Below are 15,394 nucleotides of genomic sequence, written 5' to 3' on the forward strand. Positions count from 1 at the left end.
GAGAACTATAATTCCATTGCTGTTCAACTCTGGGGACTTAACTTCTCAAGCTACAGGACAGTTTAACAGAGTGGTCTAGTACTGAGCATTACTGTCAGGACTAAGTGAACAGATTTCTGGCCTGAGAGAGACACTGCTGTAGCTGGGTTTGCAGTGCCTAACAATAATTCAACACACACAATTGAACACAGTACCTTGGACACAGTCGAATATATCTGCAGAGGTATTTCAAACATCACTCCCACATTTGTGGACAAACAAATACTAGAGAGCACATTCGTTGCAGTGTCTTTCACACTGAGCTTCAAAGAAAATACATTCCAGCAGCCTGGAGGTAGTGTCAGAGGTTCAGCAAAGTTCAGAATCTGAAAAGAATTGAACAAAAGCTGAATTAAAATTGGTACAGCACTTTCTGATGCAGGTGGTACCCTGAAACACAAACTTTCTCATCCTTTGTGGTTTTGCTGTTACTACACGGTCATATGTGCTCATGCCTGATCCATACAGTACACTTATGCCAATCTCAATAGCAAAACATAAAAAGAGCCATTTAGAGATCTACATCATGTGCTTATTCATAAACCAGATTTGCCTGTTTTGAACCAAGCAGTTGTGCCAGTAAATTATCGGCTTTAAAGTTCATCTGTGCACTAAAGGCTTCCACTATGAAGAAATGCTAAATCCTAGAGAGCAGAAACACACACATTCAACAATTCTGAGAACAGAGAACCGTCTGTAATTTCATGCATCTGTAGCTGCAACTCAAATGAAAGAACAGTTGTCAATAAAACCACACAAAAGTAAGCTGGACAGTGAATAATGCCTCTTGAGACAGTAACCTAATAGTTCCAGTATAGATGTACATAAACCTTTCTTTTCAACTGATTCCAAACAGCTCTAAGAACACCGAATTCCTCAAAGAACCTATCTTGTATGTCAAAGGTCCATATGTTTAAATCAAAGACAAAACATTGTACAAAGAAGAAATAAAGCTTACCTTTATTATGTTCTTTGTTTCTCTGGCTATGAAGACCTCGTTCAGTTCAATGCTGAAGTAAAAATTATTTGTAAACCATATGGACCAATATCCTGAAGTATTATGATGTGGTTCTATATGAAACAGTGCTGCAGAAGGATCTACATCAAAATACCTATCAGTAAATACAGAAAAAATATAAATACACCTGCTATTGGCCTTGAGTAAACAATAAGTGGTGTATACAAGAGAAGATACCATAGTATTCTTGTATTATGAGGCTCTCCTAAGTTTTCCCAGAGAAGAACAAAATTATTTTTTGGGGAATAATTACATATGAGAGTGAAAATTCACAAGAACCATGTCAAAGAGACAGGCAAAGTATCTACCACCTTGTTATGCTATAGTACAATATTGTCTATTGCTTTGTGATACAGCAGGTTAGATGAAATTGGCAAAAGATGATTGAAGCAAGAAAAGATTCCACATTTTTTCTAAGACTACCCAGCTTCTGCATTGCATTAACAAGGGTGCTGGAAATTTTATCATAGACTAAGCAACACTCATATGATATGAGCTGATAAGGCACATCTTTTTACTGGCTCCTAAAATTCTTCTTGGAATAAAATACAGAATTATTGCTTTAAATGTGACAGGTCCATTTTGGCAAATGACACAGCAACAATAGGAAGAAGTCTTTTCACTGACCCTGGAATCACAGAGCGACAAAGGAGGTTAACTTCACCTCTTAAAAGTAACATACAGTATTTTCATTAGCGTATCAGGGGAACATTTACAAAGAAACAAAAATCCGCTGTCAACCTACCCTTCCATCACAGGACAGAAAAGACAGGCTTTGAGTGTTGTAGTGCCTTTCAAAAGATTGTTCTTGTTGTTGTCAGAATAAAGGCTTTCACTGCCACAGGATGCAGCTGAGGAAGAGCAGACACACAGAATACATCAGCACATCCAAAATGATTTTCATGTGAAGATTTGCAAGAACACTAAAAAGGGGAACCTTTGCTGGTGCAATCTTCACACAGGTGAGTAAAGCATCTAATAGAGCCCTAACCCTCAGTATTTTCAGAGGTTTCAAACCTTGCCTTAAGAAGTACTCACGAATGCTAGACACCTTCAAAAAATACACAATAAGGCTGTGAGGAGCAACCTGAACAATTTTAACCACGTGTCATTGGCACAGCATTCTTACTAATCAGAGCACTGTCTCCTTTTAACAAATGAAAAACTGCTCTGAAAAAGAGAATCACTCAACATAACAGTCCCTTCTTTTTTCTTATTCATCCACATTTTCCCTAGGAAAAACATGCCTCAGTGTCATTATGAAAGCAGCCTGTTTCATAAACGTTTAAAGTCTGTACACTGCAGTCTAGTGGTCAGAACAGGACACTCCAGAATAGGCTGGAGTCAGGAATGCTTAAATGCCAATCTCTGCTCTTCCACAAACATGTCTGGTTTCAGGCAAACCTCTTCAATGGTCCTGCCAAGAAATGTCATAGAAAATGACCACCCAAGCACAATAGCCTTTTAGTAAACATATTTGAAACAGAGAAAACCCATAAACTATAAAAGGATGTTGAAAAAGCATATTCAATAATTATGCTTATTGTAAAATCAGCTAACATTTTAGCAACATTTTTTCCCCTTTTTTCAAGCATGTATAGCTTAAAGCCTTCAACCAGCATAAGAGGAGCTAAATACACACAAAAAGGGTGGAAACTATTAGCAAAAAGAATTCATCCTCTTTCTGGATAAAGTCTAGACAAGTTGACTTTTAGATCTTTCAGGGTCTCTGCTGAAAAAACTACCTTTTTTTCAGCAATCAAATCCTATTTAATCATATCTCCAAATGCGTATAACCTGTACCTCTACAAGAAACAGAAGCAACTTTTGTGAAGTTAGTAGATGATGAGGATAGTAGTACTGGCTCAAACTCCACAGGTGATGTGTCTTTTTGTGACAGCTGCCGTATTTCCTGCATGAAGACAAGACAAATGATTTTTGTAGCAGTACTACCATTACTACTGTTGTAGCTCCTGTATTAGTCTATCTTCTTGTCAAATTTGCATGCCACCATCTGCCATTTTCTCCGCTCTTCTAAATCAACATATGAATTTTTATTCAAGTTAACAGCTCTTACGTCTTAAAATCCATCACTGAACTACAACATGTCACCTCAAGGATCTATTAGACATTTGGGCACACTTTAAAAGCTCAGAAGTGTGAAATTTACTAATCAATCTGCTATTAGAGAAAGCTAATTCCCTAATCAAATTCACCACCCTAAACTACAGCTTCCAGGAGCCCACAATTACCTGTATACGCACAAGGCTGTTTCCAGAATGCATGATATGCACATCTACCGATGAATGACCTGTGCAAAAGAATAAACACCAATGTAAGTTCACCAAGGACAGAAACACTTGTTTCATCAGATGTTCACACGAGAAACAATCCCAATTTAAATTTTAAAATCTCTGTGTGACAGACACCCTTGTAAAAAGGAGGAACTATTCACATCTTTGAGCTGGCAAACATTTGAGAGAGGAGTAAAAACCCACTCAAGATTTTTAGCCACAAACGTGCAGGCAAGCTTCAACAGGGAATCTTCGTTATCCCCTAAATCTTAGATCCCACAGAACGTCCCCCTCCTAGGGACAGGGAGACAGGAGTTAACACCTGAAGGGAAGAAGAACGGCTGTTGATGAAGTAGCTTTCTAAGGGCCAGTCTATCAATAGCAGGAGAGAGTCCAGTAAAAACTGTTCTGCATCACACACAGCTGAACAAGATCCTGGTCGCTCAGGATGCAAGCATTTCCAGGAAATAATACAGAGCTGGATTCAGTACTTTGGGCTCAAATCAGGAATGGTCCTATCACCTGGTAGGTAGCAAACTATTGCCTAAAGCAACAGGAGACAGGGATAACACAGCCTTCTCCTGCTGGTAAGGTGGCACAGCTACATTGGGGAACCACCCCTGGTCACTGGCAGAGCTGTGTTCCCATCCACAGACAGTAGGAAGATGTAGAGGACCAAAAGAAGGGCAGCAGGACAGAGTAAGAGATGACCATCATACTGTGATCCTTCCACAAGGAAGATAACTTGAGTTTTTACCCTTGCTTATGCTTGTATTAAATCGGTTTATGCAGGCTAACATGAAATGACATTCTCCCACCTGACCAGCCACGACTTCTAACAATGTGTGTGCTTTGCTCAGCTGCTTGAAGGCAAGACTGCAAGTGCCAGCTTCCAAAGGAGGGTTCAAGGTGTTGATTATGAGCTCCACATACCACACAGCTGTTTAAAGCAGATACTCCTCTGCAGCCTTTCCAGCTGGTTAGTTCCCCTGTGCAGAGGTATACCCCTGCAGGGTAGACGCTGCCTACCCTGCTGTCCCACTCTAGGTGCTAACTTCCCACCAACAGCTAATCCAAAGGGCTTACAGGACCAACCTCTAGCACAGACAGGACTTATAACTGTGCTATATTTAACAGAAAACAGCCCCAAAAGATACTTCTAGTACTTCAACCATCGAAAGTGTTAACAGTGAGCACCCTTGACAGAGCAGATGGGAACAATTTTCTACCAGCATCAGAATAAATGTACATCCACAACTCAACATAATAAAGCCCTGGCATCTCACTGACAGGGAAACTAGGTTTACAGTGAGTATTTCAGTTTCAGCTCTATGAAATACCACATCACAAAACAGGCACAAGGGAAACAGTACATATTGTAGATATTCTATGTATATCATATCTATTGTATCGTGACTAGATTTTGAAATGCATTTCTCAAAAGACAAAAAGATCATGTTTCTTTTCAAAAAATATGTTAAAAATATTATTTTAATCTGGATTCTTAAGCAGTTTCTTCTTCTCCAATCAGAAAGGAAAACTGGTAGAAATGTCTAAAAAAACTGTTCTAATAGACTGGCAGGCTCTATAAATAATTTTAAATCCCCTGGATTTAGAAGATTTGCAGCATAAAGAAACTGCAAGGAGTTGATTGTTTTGCCAGTGGAATTCTAGCTCACAAGAACAAATGACATGCACATCTGTATTATCTCATTACCCTACTTTCCATAACGGCCACTATCCCCAGCACTGTATAAACCACTCTGCCTTCACAATCCCATTATGGTCAATTTAATTAATGGGAAACCAGAAATGCAGTTGCAGAATTCAAAGGACCATGTCGTCTTTCCATACAATTTAAGCAGACACATAAGCATGGGAGACTAAAGAGCGAAAGAGATCTAGTTTACAACTTCACAATTCTTACCTTTATGAAGAAAAACTGCTTATGATAACTCTGCCCGACACAAATTCTCTGCTAGCTGTGTTTAACTGAACTTACTTGGTCTTCCTGACTTGTGAAATTAAGCTGTCACTGAATTCGATACCATTTAGGATGTCAAATTACAATATATAATATACATATGTATAGATACAATACGTATATATACAATATACACATGTATAGAACAAAGCTGAATTACACTTAACAGGTAGATTTAGAACTTACCTGAGGTCTTTGTTCTTTCCATTGCTACATAAACTATAAAAAGATTCTCCAGTAAGTATTGTCTGTGTGCCACAAAGTCTTGCTGGGCATTTTCCACTCTTACTGTTAAGCTCATTTCTAGCAGCATTGGGTCATCAGACATTAAACAGCAACTCTGGAGCGAGACAAAGGGATATGGTATGTGTGTGATGGGGAACAGAACAAAAAATTCATTATGCTAAGGAACTTTGAGAAATTAATCAAAGGTATTATCTAAGAGGCAGGGTTTCTAGCACCAAAGTGCTGGCAAATCAGAAATAATTATGACCTTTGCTAAAATCTCAGGAGAAACCAAACTCAATGAAGGTACAGAGACTATAGCAAAAACAAAGACAAAAAACAACCAAAAAAGACACTGAACCTGAGAGAATGCAAATTTATAAACTGTCTTAGTCAGTCTCACCTCAGGGACTGTAAAACAGTTTCCTTTGTTAAATCCTCTGCCTTCAATAAAATGTGCCATAAACAGACTGATGCATGTGTCTTAATGGTAGGAAGACAGTTCATGTTCACTGGTCTGTTTATAGTTAATTTTTCCAAATCTTGTGCTTTTGTCTCCATTTCTCACTGAAGTAATTTTAAGAAAAACAAACATACACGTACAATTCTTAATAGAAAACACTGTTGTCTGGCTAGAATACTTCAGAAAAATACAAATAGGCTCTTATTTCCATCTGTAAGTAGTGGCTGCTGTTAACACAGCTAAGTCATAGCAACTACAAAGACAGACACAATTTCGCAAAAAAAATTAAAGTCAACAAAGCAAAATAGAACTAGACAATCAACAGTGAGTAACACAAATTAGTCCTGCATCAAACCACAAAGGTCACTAAAGGTCAGATGCCTTATCAGGAGGACTAATTTGCTCAGGATGGAGGATGAGGAGGAGAAAACTGTCACATAAAATACTCTCAGAAGTGCAGCAAAACACTTCAGCTAATCTCAAGCAGCGCAAGCAAGTACAGCAGGAGTGGGGAAGCGCCTGAGGATGGGATGCCAGCTCACAGCTCACATAGCATCAGAGACCCTCAGCACTAGAAATGGCTAGCAGGAGAGGAGGCTGCCATGGAGGCTGGAGCACAGGCACGGCGTGCTCTTGGGAAGCTCAGACCAAAGGGCAGAGAGCCACACTCCACACAGCCTCCAGTGTTCAGCTGCACCTCAAGCACCTCAATGCACTGCAAGCACCAAATGGGGAAGCGAAGCAGCACAGGAATGCAGCCATGTGCAACGTGTATTCCACACAGGAATACAGCTATGGAGCCTGGGCCTCATCACTCCTGGGGAAAGAGATGCTGCCGGCCACAGCGCAGCCCTGAGTCTGACCCAGCACCGCACCCACGGTGCGATGGCTGAGCAGCCCCCACCCGCCGTGTAAGGACACTCCAGGAGAAAAGGGAAGAGAACTCAGATGGCACTGCCCAGGACAAGGATAGCCTACTGTCCTGAAGGCTCAGGGCTTTTGGAGGGGCATCTCTGCTAACACACTCGCCCCTCCTCAGCTCTGCCCAGCACCATGGCCACCCTCACACCCGCCTGAGAAACAGCCCAGGCAGCCCAGGCTTCAGGCTTCAGCCTCTCAGCTCACTGATCACTCCTCACTCCAAACCAGACACTTGTGAAAAGTTTTCTGGAGAAAAGGAATTACAGAAATCGAATAATTTCTGTACTCCACGTCAGTAGTACAATACCTACACATCAGAATGCCTAGCTTGTTGGACTGGTTTTGGTTTGGTTTTTTGGGAGGTTTATGGGGTGGTGGCTATCTTTTTTCATCTCCTTCTCTCCTAAAGATTTTAGTGTGATATGTGTGACAATTTGTATTAGGGGATACAGTTTTATAAAAGCACAATTCCCCATTAAATTGACACACTGAAAGCTGCATTTTTGCCAAAACTTCTAGAGCTGTGGAAAGGCTCCCTCTAAGCTTGGCTTGAAAGAAGAAGACTTACATAGGTATGAAATAGTAATAAAACATACCTTAACTAGCTCATATGTGTCATTAGGTAAACTGCATTCAAGGTGAACCTGTAATAGACTGGCATTCATAGTTTTTGTCTGTAAGAAAGAAAAGTGAAGAAAACATGAAACACATTGCTTCAGATGCTACATAAAGCCAATTCACATACCGTAATTTATACAGATAACAAGACTGCTTCCTCATATACATAACACAGCAATGTAAGACAATTTTCTAATGAATACAGTTACTCTGAACAGTAGTCCAGTAATCAACCTCTGAATCTCAGGACTCCACCATCATCTACCTATTTAACAAACTATTATTACACACGATTATTAAATATTTATACAGCATCAGCATGAGAACTCTTATAAATTTTCTTAGGCCAAAAAAATGTATTCAACAGGGCCTTTGTGTGCAAAATAAAAGCTTATCTCCTTGTTTTCTGTGTCTTTTCGTTGCTGATTGGATACTGAAATACAGTGTCTAGGCCAACAGCATAATGCTTCTTAGACATGGTCTGATACACAGGCTTCATGCCAAAATGGACAGACACAAAATACTTGTTTTGCCTTTTATTGACTAGAATGGGAAAAGAAAAGATGACATTGACTGTGCCAGCTTGTAAAGCACTCATAAATCTAATGGGACAACAGCACTGATAAAGCCAAGTATAGTTCATGAAAGCTATCTGGAAATCTGCACTGCCGAATTACTGGCACAAATTGTGCAGCCAGTATATCTCGATTCTGAATTAAATAAAAAAAAAAACAAAAACAACAACAACAAAAAAGGCCAGAATCAGAATGGCAGACCTGTCACTCTGTCAGTGCCTTTCTTACAGCCAAATTTCATGCTAATTTTGAGGCTGATGTGGAACCTCCACCCTCTGTTTCTCCTGTGATACTGAAATATCTGAGACAGGTATCTGCAGGCTCAGGTTTTTGAAGGTATTGATGAAACTGACTGTAAACCATTTAAGTAATTTGATGCGGAAAAGCAAAACTGAAGAAACTTTTGAAGGTATCTAGCACTCTATTTCATACCTTTTTAGGACAGGAGAAAGGGGACAGGCAGGGGCACATGAGTAGAGAGATTTAGCATTGGCATTTCAGGGCATTCAGTTTTATAAAAGCACTGTCGAAAGGAAACCAATATTTGCATTCCCAATTCAATAGGATTTCATACCAAAATGAGTGAGGCTGCACACAAGAGGGCGATGTAGCCCCTGCAACGGTGGTTAGTGGCAACTCAAACACTGTCCCCAACACAGTTTTCTGGAAGACGCTGCAAAACCTCTGCAAAGTCGTTTCTTTTTTTACAGATGTTTTTGTCCATACCAAACTGTGAGAGCAGAGAAAAAAATCCCACACAGCTGCTGGTGGAGTTTTAACAAGGCAGTAAGATTACAACTTCACAGGTCATTCTCTGATCAGATAAAACTTGATGCTTAGACTTCCCTTCTCAATGCTTCTTGAAAAAACACTACTGCTTTAATGGTCCTAAATAAGGATTTGTTACTCATGATTCAATGCCAATGTCATTTTGAAGTAATTTACGACCCCACATCCCTATTAAATCAGCTACATCATATTTTTCCAGCTTTAGTTTTTCTTAACCTGACATAGATCTACCATGGGAACTGCTGTCACCTTAAAATTGAAGCTTCTAATGTACGGAGAGGGAAAAATTCTACTGGGGTGTATTTGCTGTTGATCTGTCTTCTAGGGGAAATTTTTCCTTGTGAAGCTATCTTCAGAACAGGAAATGGGTTTGCATTTCTCTAAGGCAGACAATAATGTGTAACTGTTGTGCCCAGTACCTTACAGCACCGACAGGATGGCTCTGAGTTAACCCTAAAGAGAAGATAATGCATCTGAGAAAAAAACACTGTCAGAAGCAGAGTTTCCAATCAGACAAATCCAGGACCATCTCCCAGCAGTGCAGGCACTCCATTTATACTGTAAGTATCACTGCTAACGTATCAGGGCGGAGAGCTGAGTTATGCAGCCAGTGTCTGTACCAGAAACAAGCTGAAAAGGAGAGGCACAGCAGGGAAATCTCAGAAAAAACTCTGCAAAGCATTGCCACTTAATTACCTGGTACCTCTATTTTGTACTAGGTACTTAGACATACGTACTTGAATGTACACACACATTCAGCAGTCACAAATCCTATTTCAACTGGTTGAAGTCATGCAAATTAAATTCTTGACAGCTTTGGTAAGTTCTCAAATTTTAAAGAAATAACAGGTCTCTTTAAATAAAACCTTGAAAAGTTGAACCATCCATCTGGTCTGCAAGGAGCCTCACTCCTAACAAAGGCCTAGGATTCTCACTGAGGACAGCAGAGTAGACAATTATTTAGAAAACAATTCATCCATCGATGAGGTCTCCATCATACCTGGCTTACTAAAAGATTTTTGGATATTGTCGTGGTTGGGGGGGGAGGTGAATTTTTCCAGGGAGATGTGGGCAGTCTAATCAGTGATCAGCTTTTCTGCTGGCACCTGGATTGGTCACTCGGAGGTTTGGACACGCCTCTGAGGACACAAAGAGTTAAAAGCAGGAGTCTGGGGAGGTTCGGCCTCTTTTTGGGTTCCGGTTTCAGCAGAGAGACGTCTCCAGCCTCCTTCCCCTGCCCGGCCACGAGGCTGGGTGGGGGAGGGGAAACACGTGGTCGGCTCAGGTAAGCCGGAGCCCCCCGGGGGGGGAAGAAGAGAAGGGACAGAACTGGAACTGAGCTGCCCCGTCCAGGATGGAGGGGTGGAAAACTGTGGAAGTGCCTTCTGTGTGTGCTCACCCCCCTCCTCCCCCCAAACTCCGGGAGAAGTTGCTCAGCCACGTGCGGGTTTGCAGATCCTGGGAGTGCCTCAGCCTGCACCCTGCCGAGAAGAAACTGTTAACCCTTGCTTGGCAGAAAGAAACTTTTCTTAGACATTGATTCTCATGACTGGTGGTTTTCAGAGAGAGGGAAGCGGCCTGGGACCGAGATGATAAAGCATGATTGGAAGGAACTCGATGGAAGAATGAGAGGAGTAGCCTTTTGAGCCGGACTTCTCTTGCATAATGTCAGCCATGGACTGAACTTAAGTCTCTTTTGAACATAAACTGCATTTTGGGTGGATACAGCTGCCCCTGCTTTTGCTACAGTGACTGGCACTTTGAAGAGTGGAGCGAGCAGAGAAAAGAGGGGGAGGGTGAGGTGGCACCCTCTGCCCTCAGGGCAGACCTGCTCCTGGAACCCCGGCCCCTGGGTAAAAAGGGGAGAGCTTGGCATGCAAGTATCCTTAAAAGAGCCCTGTATGCAGTTTTCAGCCTGTGGACAGCGGTGAGAGCGCTGGACATAGGAAAAAGAGAGTGTCACCCTGGCAGACCTCTCTGGGCGGTGCCACGGGTGACATGGGAACACATAAGGGGTGGACCCGTGTTTTCTGAGGAACAGTCTGTGGTGCGAGAGAGACTCCTTTCTCCCTTGCTGAATTGAAGATTAGTTTGTTTTTGGGTGGTGATTGTTTGATCTAAAACCCAAGGGTTGATCTGTGAAGAGTGATGGGTGGGGAGGTAGAAACTGGGAGAAGAAATGTTCTAAGAAGTTTTTATTTCTGTCTCTGTGTGTGTTTAAGAGTATTTCTGTCCCTGTTCTTATGTAATTAATAAAGTTTTGGTGGGTTTTTTTTTTGTTTTCAAGATTTAAGCCTGCTCTGCTCTGTTCCTGATCACATCCCACAGGAGTTGTTAGAGAAAAAACATATATTCATGGGTGCACTAACATCTGGCCAGTGCTAACCCATGACAGATATATTCTTGCATCATTACCAAGACTGTAGAGTTCAAATCACTTCCTGGAGTTTGGCTACAGTATCATTAAAAAAGAACAGCATTGAGCAAGCCTCTTCTTCTTCCTGGAGGCTGATTCCTCTAAGTTCTTGTCCTAGACAGACCCTGGCCCTAAAGTGGTATTTCCACTCGGAACGGTGTTTATAAGCCATCCCTGTAATAATGATTCAGCAGTTTCATCAGTTTTTTTGAAGGCAGTTATCAGGATAACTGCCTTCAAAAAAACAGAACACCAAGATAACAGAACACCAAGAAAGCTCTACTGCCTTCCTTCCCTCCCTCTCCACACCCAAGCACCACACGTGGATGTGTTTGCTTCTCTGATCCTCTGCCCACCAGTGCAAAACACAGGAGTGTTACATTCCTGCCAGTACTTGCAGTATTAACCAAGCTGTCGGTTCATAACCTTTGTACTCCTCTGGGAAGTCAGCAAAGAAATATCTGTGTCTCCTGTGATAAGACCCTCCACCCTGCATGCCACTCCTCCACTGACATTTCCACCATCCTGAACACAGCGAGGCAGTGATGTAGCTGCCCTCTTAGTGCTGTCCAAACACTAAACAATGCCAAAAACCAGGCAACTATAGCAAAGACTACACCCAGAAGCTGCGTAAACAAAGATGACCTATATGGGCTCCACCATCTGTTACGGCTTAGTGGTAACTAGCCACTGCTGAGTGGCCATGTGGACGTACTACGAATTCACAGTGTGGGACACAGCTCTTCTTTCCTCCCAATGCGTAAGCCATGAGCCCAGAAATCCTGGGATCCAGGATCACAGGCAGAGCATGCCAATCCTAACCCGTCAAAAGCCAAAATGCTGAACAGAAAGATAGAGATATTCAACAGTAAGAAAGACAAGTTTGCCTTTTTCTTTTCTTATTAAGCACAAAAGTTTCTGCTAAAAAACATGTGGGAATGAAGAAAAAAAGAAAGGCCTTTGTGCTTTGTCCATTAAAAGATAACAACATAAAATCCATAAAATCCACAAAATCGAACACAAACCTGTTGCATACTGTACTGCAATGAAAACACTACTGTAAACTTCCATCTATAATTCCCAGGTATATGTTATATTTCCAACACAAACAGCCTATAGTGGCACAAAGTTACCCATACCTCTATTTACAATTCTGGCCTTGACCTTCAAAATAAATTTTTGCAAATTGAAGAAGCTACAAAAGAGGTGGTCAGTTTGGTGAAGAAATGGACAGCCCATTACTGAATATGCTACAGAGCATGAACTCTTCAGCTTGGCTGAAAGTTGAAAGTTCTGATGCCACCTACAAATGCTTCAGAGTATAAGCATCAGAAGCAGGAAGAGTTACATAAATTAAATGTGCATCTCAATACATAAAATGGCTACAAAGCAATTCAAATTGGAATTCAGGTGCAGGTTTCCAATCATCAAAGTAGTAAGAGTAAGTATTTGGGTTAACAAGGCCTCCAGCAATTCTGAGAAGTCACTTTACCTAGCACATGATGGGACTAGATGATGTCAAAGCTTTTTGGCCTTGTTGACCAAGGATATCAGTATTACTGAACAATTTAAACACAACCACCTTTAAAACAGGAGGCAAAAAATAAACACACAGCATGCAGCTCTCAGGTTTCCAAGCAGTATCAGTGGACTTCAGAGGTAAGGACACCTTCCATGCTTCAAACTAAACACTATCACCCAAGGCTAGAACTCAATAAACCCAAGGTGAAAAGGGATGTGCAAATGAGGCTTATGCTATCCTGAATTTACCCTGGTTTTTATGTCAGTTAAAAATAAACAGAGGAATAGAAATGTGCACAGCTAAGTGAGTATGACTGATTTGTTTCAAATGCTTTTTCACTACTTCACTCCATGTGTCATAGTAATGTATCCTTCAGCTTGCCCTTCTGTAGTCACTCACTCAAACCTCATCAACTTCTCTTCCTTCTATATCTTCTAAGCTTAAAATATAAACTGGACAAAACAGAATGATACCATTTTTTTAAATGAGATCTGGATCAAAAAATAAGGAAGATGAATTGAAGAGGGCACATCTGGAGAGGACAGCTAGCTGTAGAGAAGCATTCTTCTGAGAGGAATCCAAACTCAAACCATAAACTACTTTCCAGTATTTAGATCTTGTCTATCATCTTCAACAGCTGAGGAGCCCATCTCCCTGCTGCAGCATTTCTGCTCAAATTGATAACTGCCCTCCTCAATTACAGCACAGCACATGTCCTACAGGATTAGTGCCAGGTGGTTCCATGCTGCACTGCTGAACATGACCTCAAACTTGTACTCCATACAAATAAAGCATAGGATAATGTTTGCCACTCTAAAGTGACGAAAACATCAATTGCTCTCCAAAGCTCTCCACTCAGGAATTCAGACTGAACTGTAAAAAACCATGTATGCAACTTTCAGATACTACCTGACAACAACCCATCCAGCTAGATGCGAAGATGCAGACATAAACAGCATCAAAAAAACCCTTCTCAGTTCTACCTCTAGCACCTCAAATTACCAAACCTACAGATTTTTGCTTCCTTTGCAAGAGTCTGTCTTTATATGTCCACAAGCAAGCGCAATCGTGTGACTACAGGGAAAAGACTGGTATGCAGGAAAAGAAAGGGGGAGAAGGAAATTAATGTTGTGCATTAATGTTGGTTAGAGGTAAGATTGACCTAACAAATACATAGCCAACTGAAAAATACAATCTATGCTGGTAGTTTTTCTCAGGTGCAACAGAAAGCATCACAAAGATAATTAACGTGGTCTACGTTTAGATAATGTATTAAATTTTGATACATGCTAAGGTATTCTAAGCATGTTTTTGGAAAAACAATGTCTGTGTATGATACAACAGGAAATCTGAAAAGATCAATTTTTCAAATCAGTAATTTACTTGAGAGGTTCTGTATGGACTGGAAGACTATGAAAATATCTGCAACTGCAACCAAATGACAGAATTAAACTTTTCAACTCAAATATTTACTCCTCATAAATTCAACTTGCTGTGCTCTCCAGAGCCCCTTGTGAAGATGAGGCAACCAAAGCTGCTATCTTCAGCACCAACAGGGGCAGGAAGGGATGCTGCAGCCTGACTCGCAGCTCCCGTTCTCATCCATGCTTCATGCCATGCTTCTTAACTGTGACTAACCGTTGGTGCAGCCCTGCTGCAAACTTGCATGGGGAACTGGCGAGAAGTAAAAAACAGAACAAACCAATACGGCTTCCTGCCCTCTCAATTTTATGGTATAAAGTTAAATTTTTTGTTTAGAGAAGACCAATTCTCCAGTTCTGTCAGAGCGGAGCCTCCACAAAAACAGTGTTGCCAGCACAATTTAGAGGACACTCCACCACAGGGGCACAAAGAAGAACAAGTGTGAATATTTTAAATGCCACAGACTGTCTCATAAGAGCAGCTGATCACAGTAACCCTGTATCTTGCAATCCCTCCCCTGCAGTCATTAGTACATTAGATTTTTTGCTAATGTTCCTTGCATCCCAACAACCTGAGGTCAAAAATCTTTTGTAATTGAACAGAGTTAGGTTTTTCCCCTCGACATGTATACTGTACCAGTGTGTGCGATGCCTGGATGTTCTGAATGTGTGGAAGCAGTAAGTAGGCATTTGCTAGCTGCACTTTAGGTTCTTCTGGAGAAGACGTAAGAGTTCCTGTTCCAAAAACCTAATATTAAAAAAAAAGGTCATTATGTCAGCATCTAGAATTTCAGTTATAACAGCAACTTCCAAAACGGTGTTGCTACTAACAACAATCTTCCCCCAAAAAACAGATCAGTTTTTCACGTTAAATTCTTTTAAAAGACAGTAAACATTAAGTTTCAATGTGGAAAGTTATCACAGACATAAATGGCACTTAAGACTCATCCTCTTTCAGGCACTATTACAAAGACAAACAAATCACTCCCCAGCATCAGGTTATCTCAAAAACAAAGTATGTACATTCTCCTACTACTCTCCACACAATTACAATACAGGTATCACCATTTGGGAGAGCAGTAATTTCTGAGAAAAATTTGTTACCAGTC

At 41.0% G+C, this 15,394-nt stretch overlaps 1 protein-coding gene across 4 annotated transcripts in view; it reads right to left on the reverse strand.

Moving 5' to 3' along the window:
• Window positions 1–15,394, reverse strand: part of TMEM131L (transmembrane 131 like) — an 80,936-nt gene that overhangs the window by 27,785 nt on the left and 37,757 nt on the right. For all 4 annotated transcript variants that reach the window (XM_063422935.1, XM_063422933.1, XM_063422934.1 and 1 more), the window contains exons 7-14: window positions 14,923–15,033; window positions 7,541–7,618; window positions 5,522–5,675; window positions 3,310–3,368; window positions 2,861–2,969; window positions 1,803–1,908; window positions 998–1,151; window positions 195–365 (exon numbers count right to left, since the gene is read on the reverse strand). In XM_063422935.1, coding sequence (XP_063279005.1) covers window positions 195–365; window positions 998–1,151; window positions 1,803–1,908; window positions 2,861–2,969; window positions 3,310–3,368; window positions 5,522–5,675; window positions 7,541–7,618; window positions 14,923–15,033 — 942 coding nt within the window. The remainder of the gene's footprint in view (window positions 1–194; window positions 366–997; window positions 1,152–1,802; window positions 1,909–2,860; window positions 2,970–3,309; window positions 3,369–5,521; window positions 5,676–7,540; window positions 7,619–14,922; window positions 15,034–15,394) is intronic.

Source organism: Prinia subflava, chromosome Z (genome assembly GCF_021018805.1).
Source record: "Prinia subflava isolate CZ2003 ecotype Zambia chromosome Z, Cam_Psub_1.2, whole genome shotgun sequence".
Classification (NCBI taxonomy): Eukaryota; Metazoa; Chordata; class Aves; order Passeriformes; family Cisticolidae; genus Prinia; species Prinia subflava.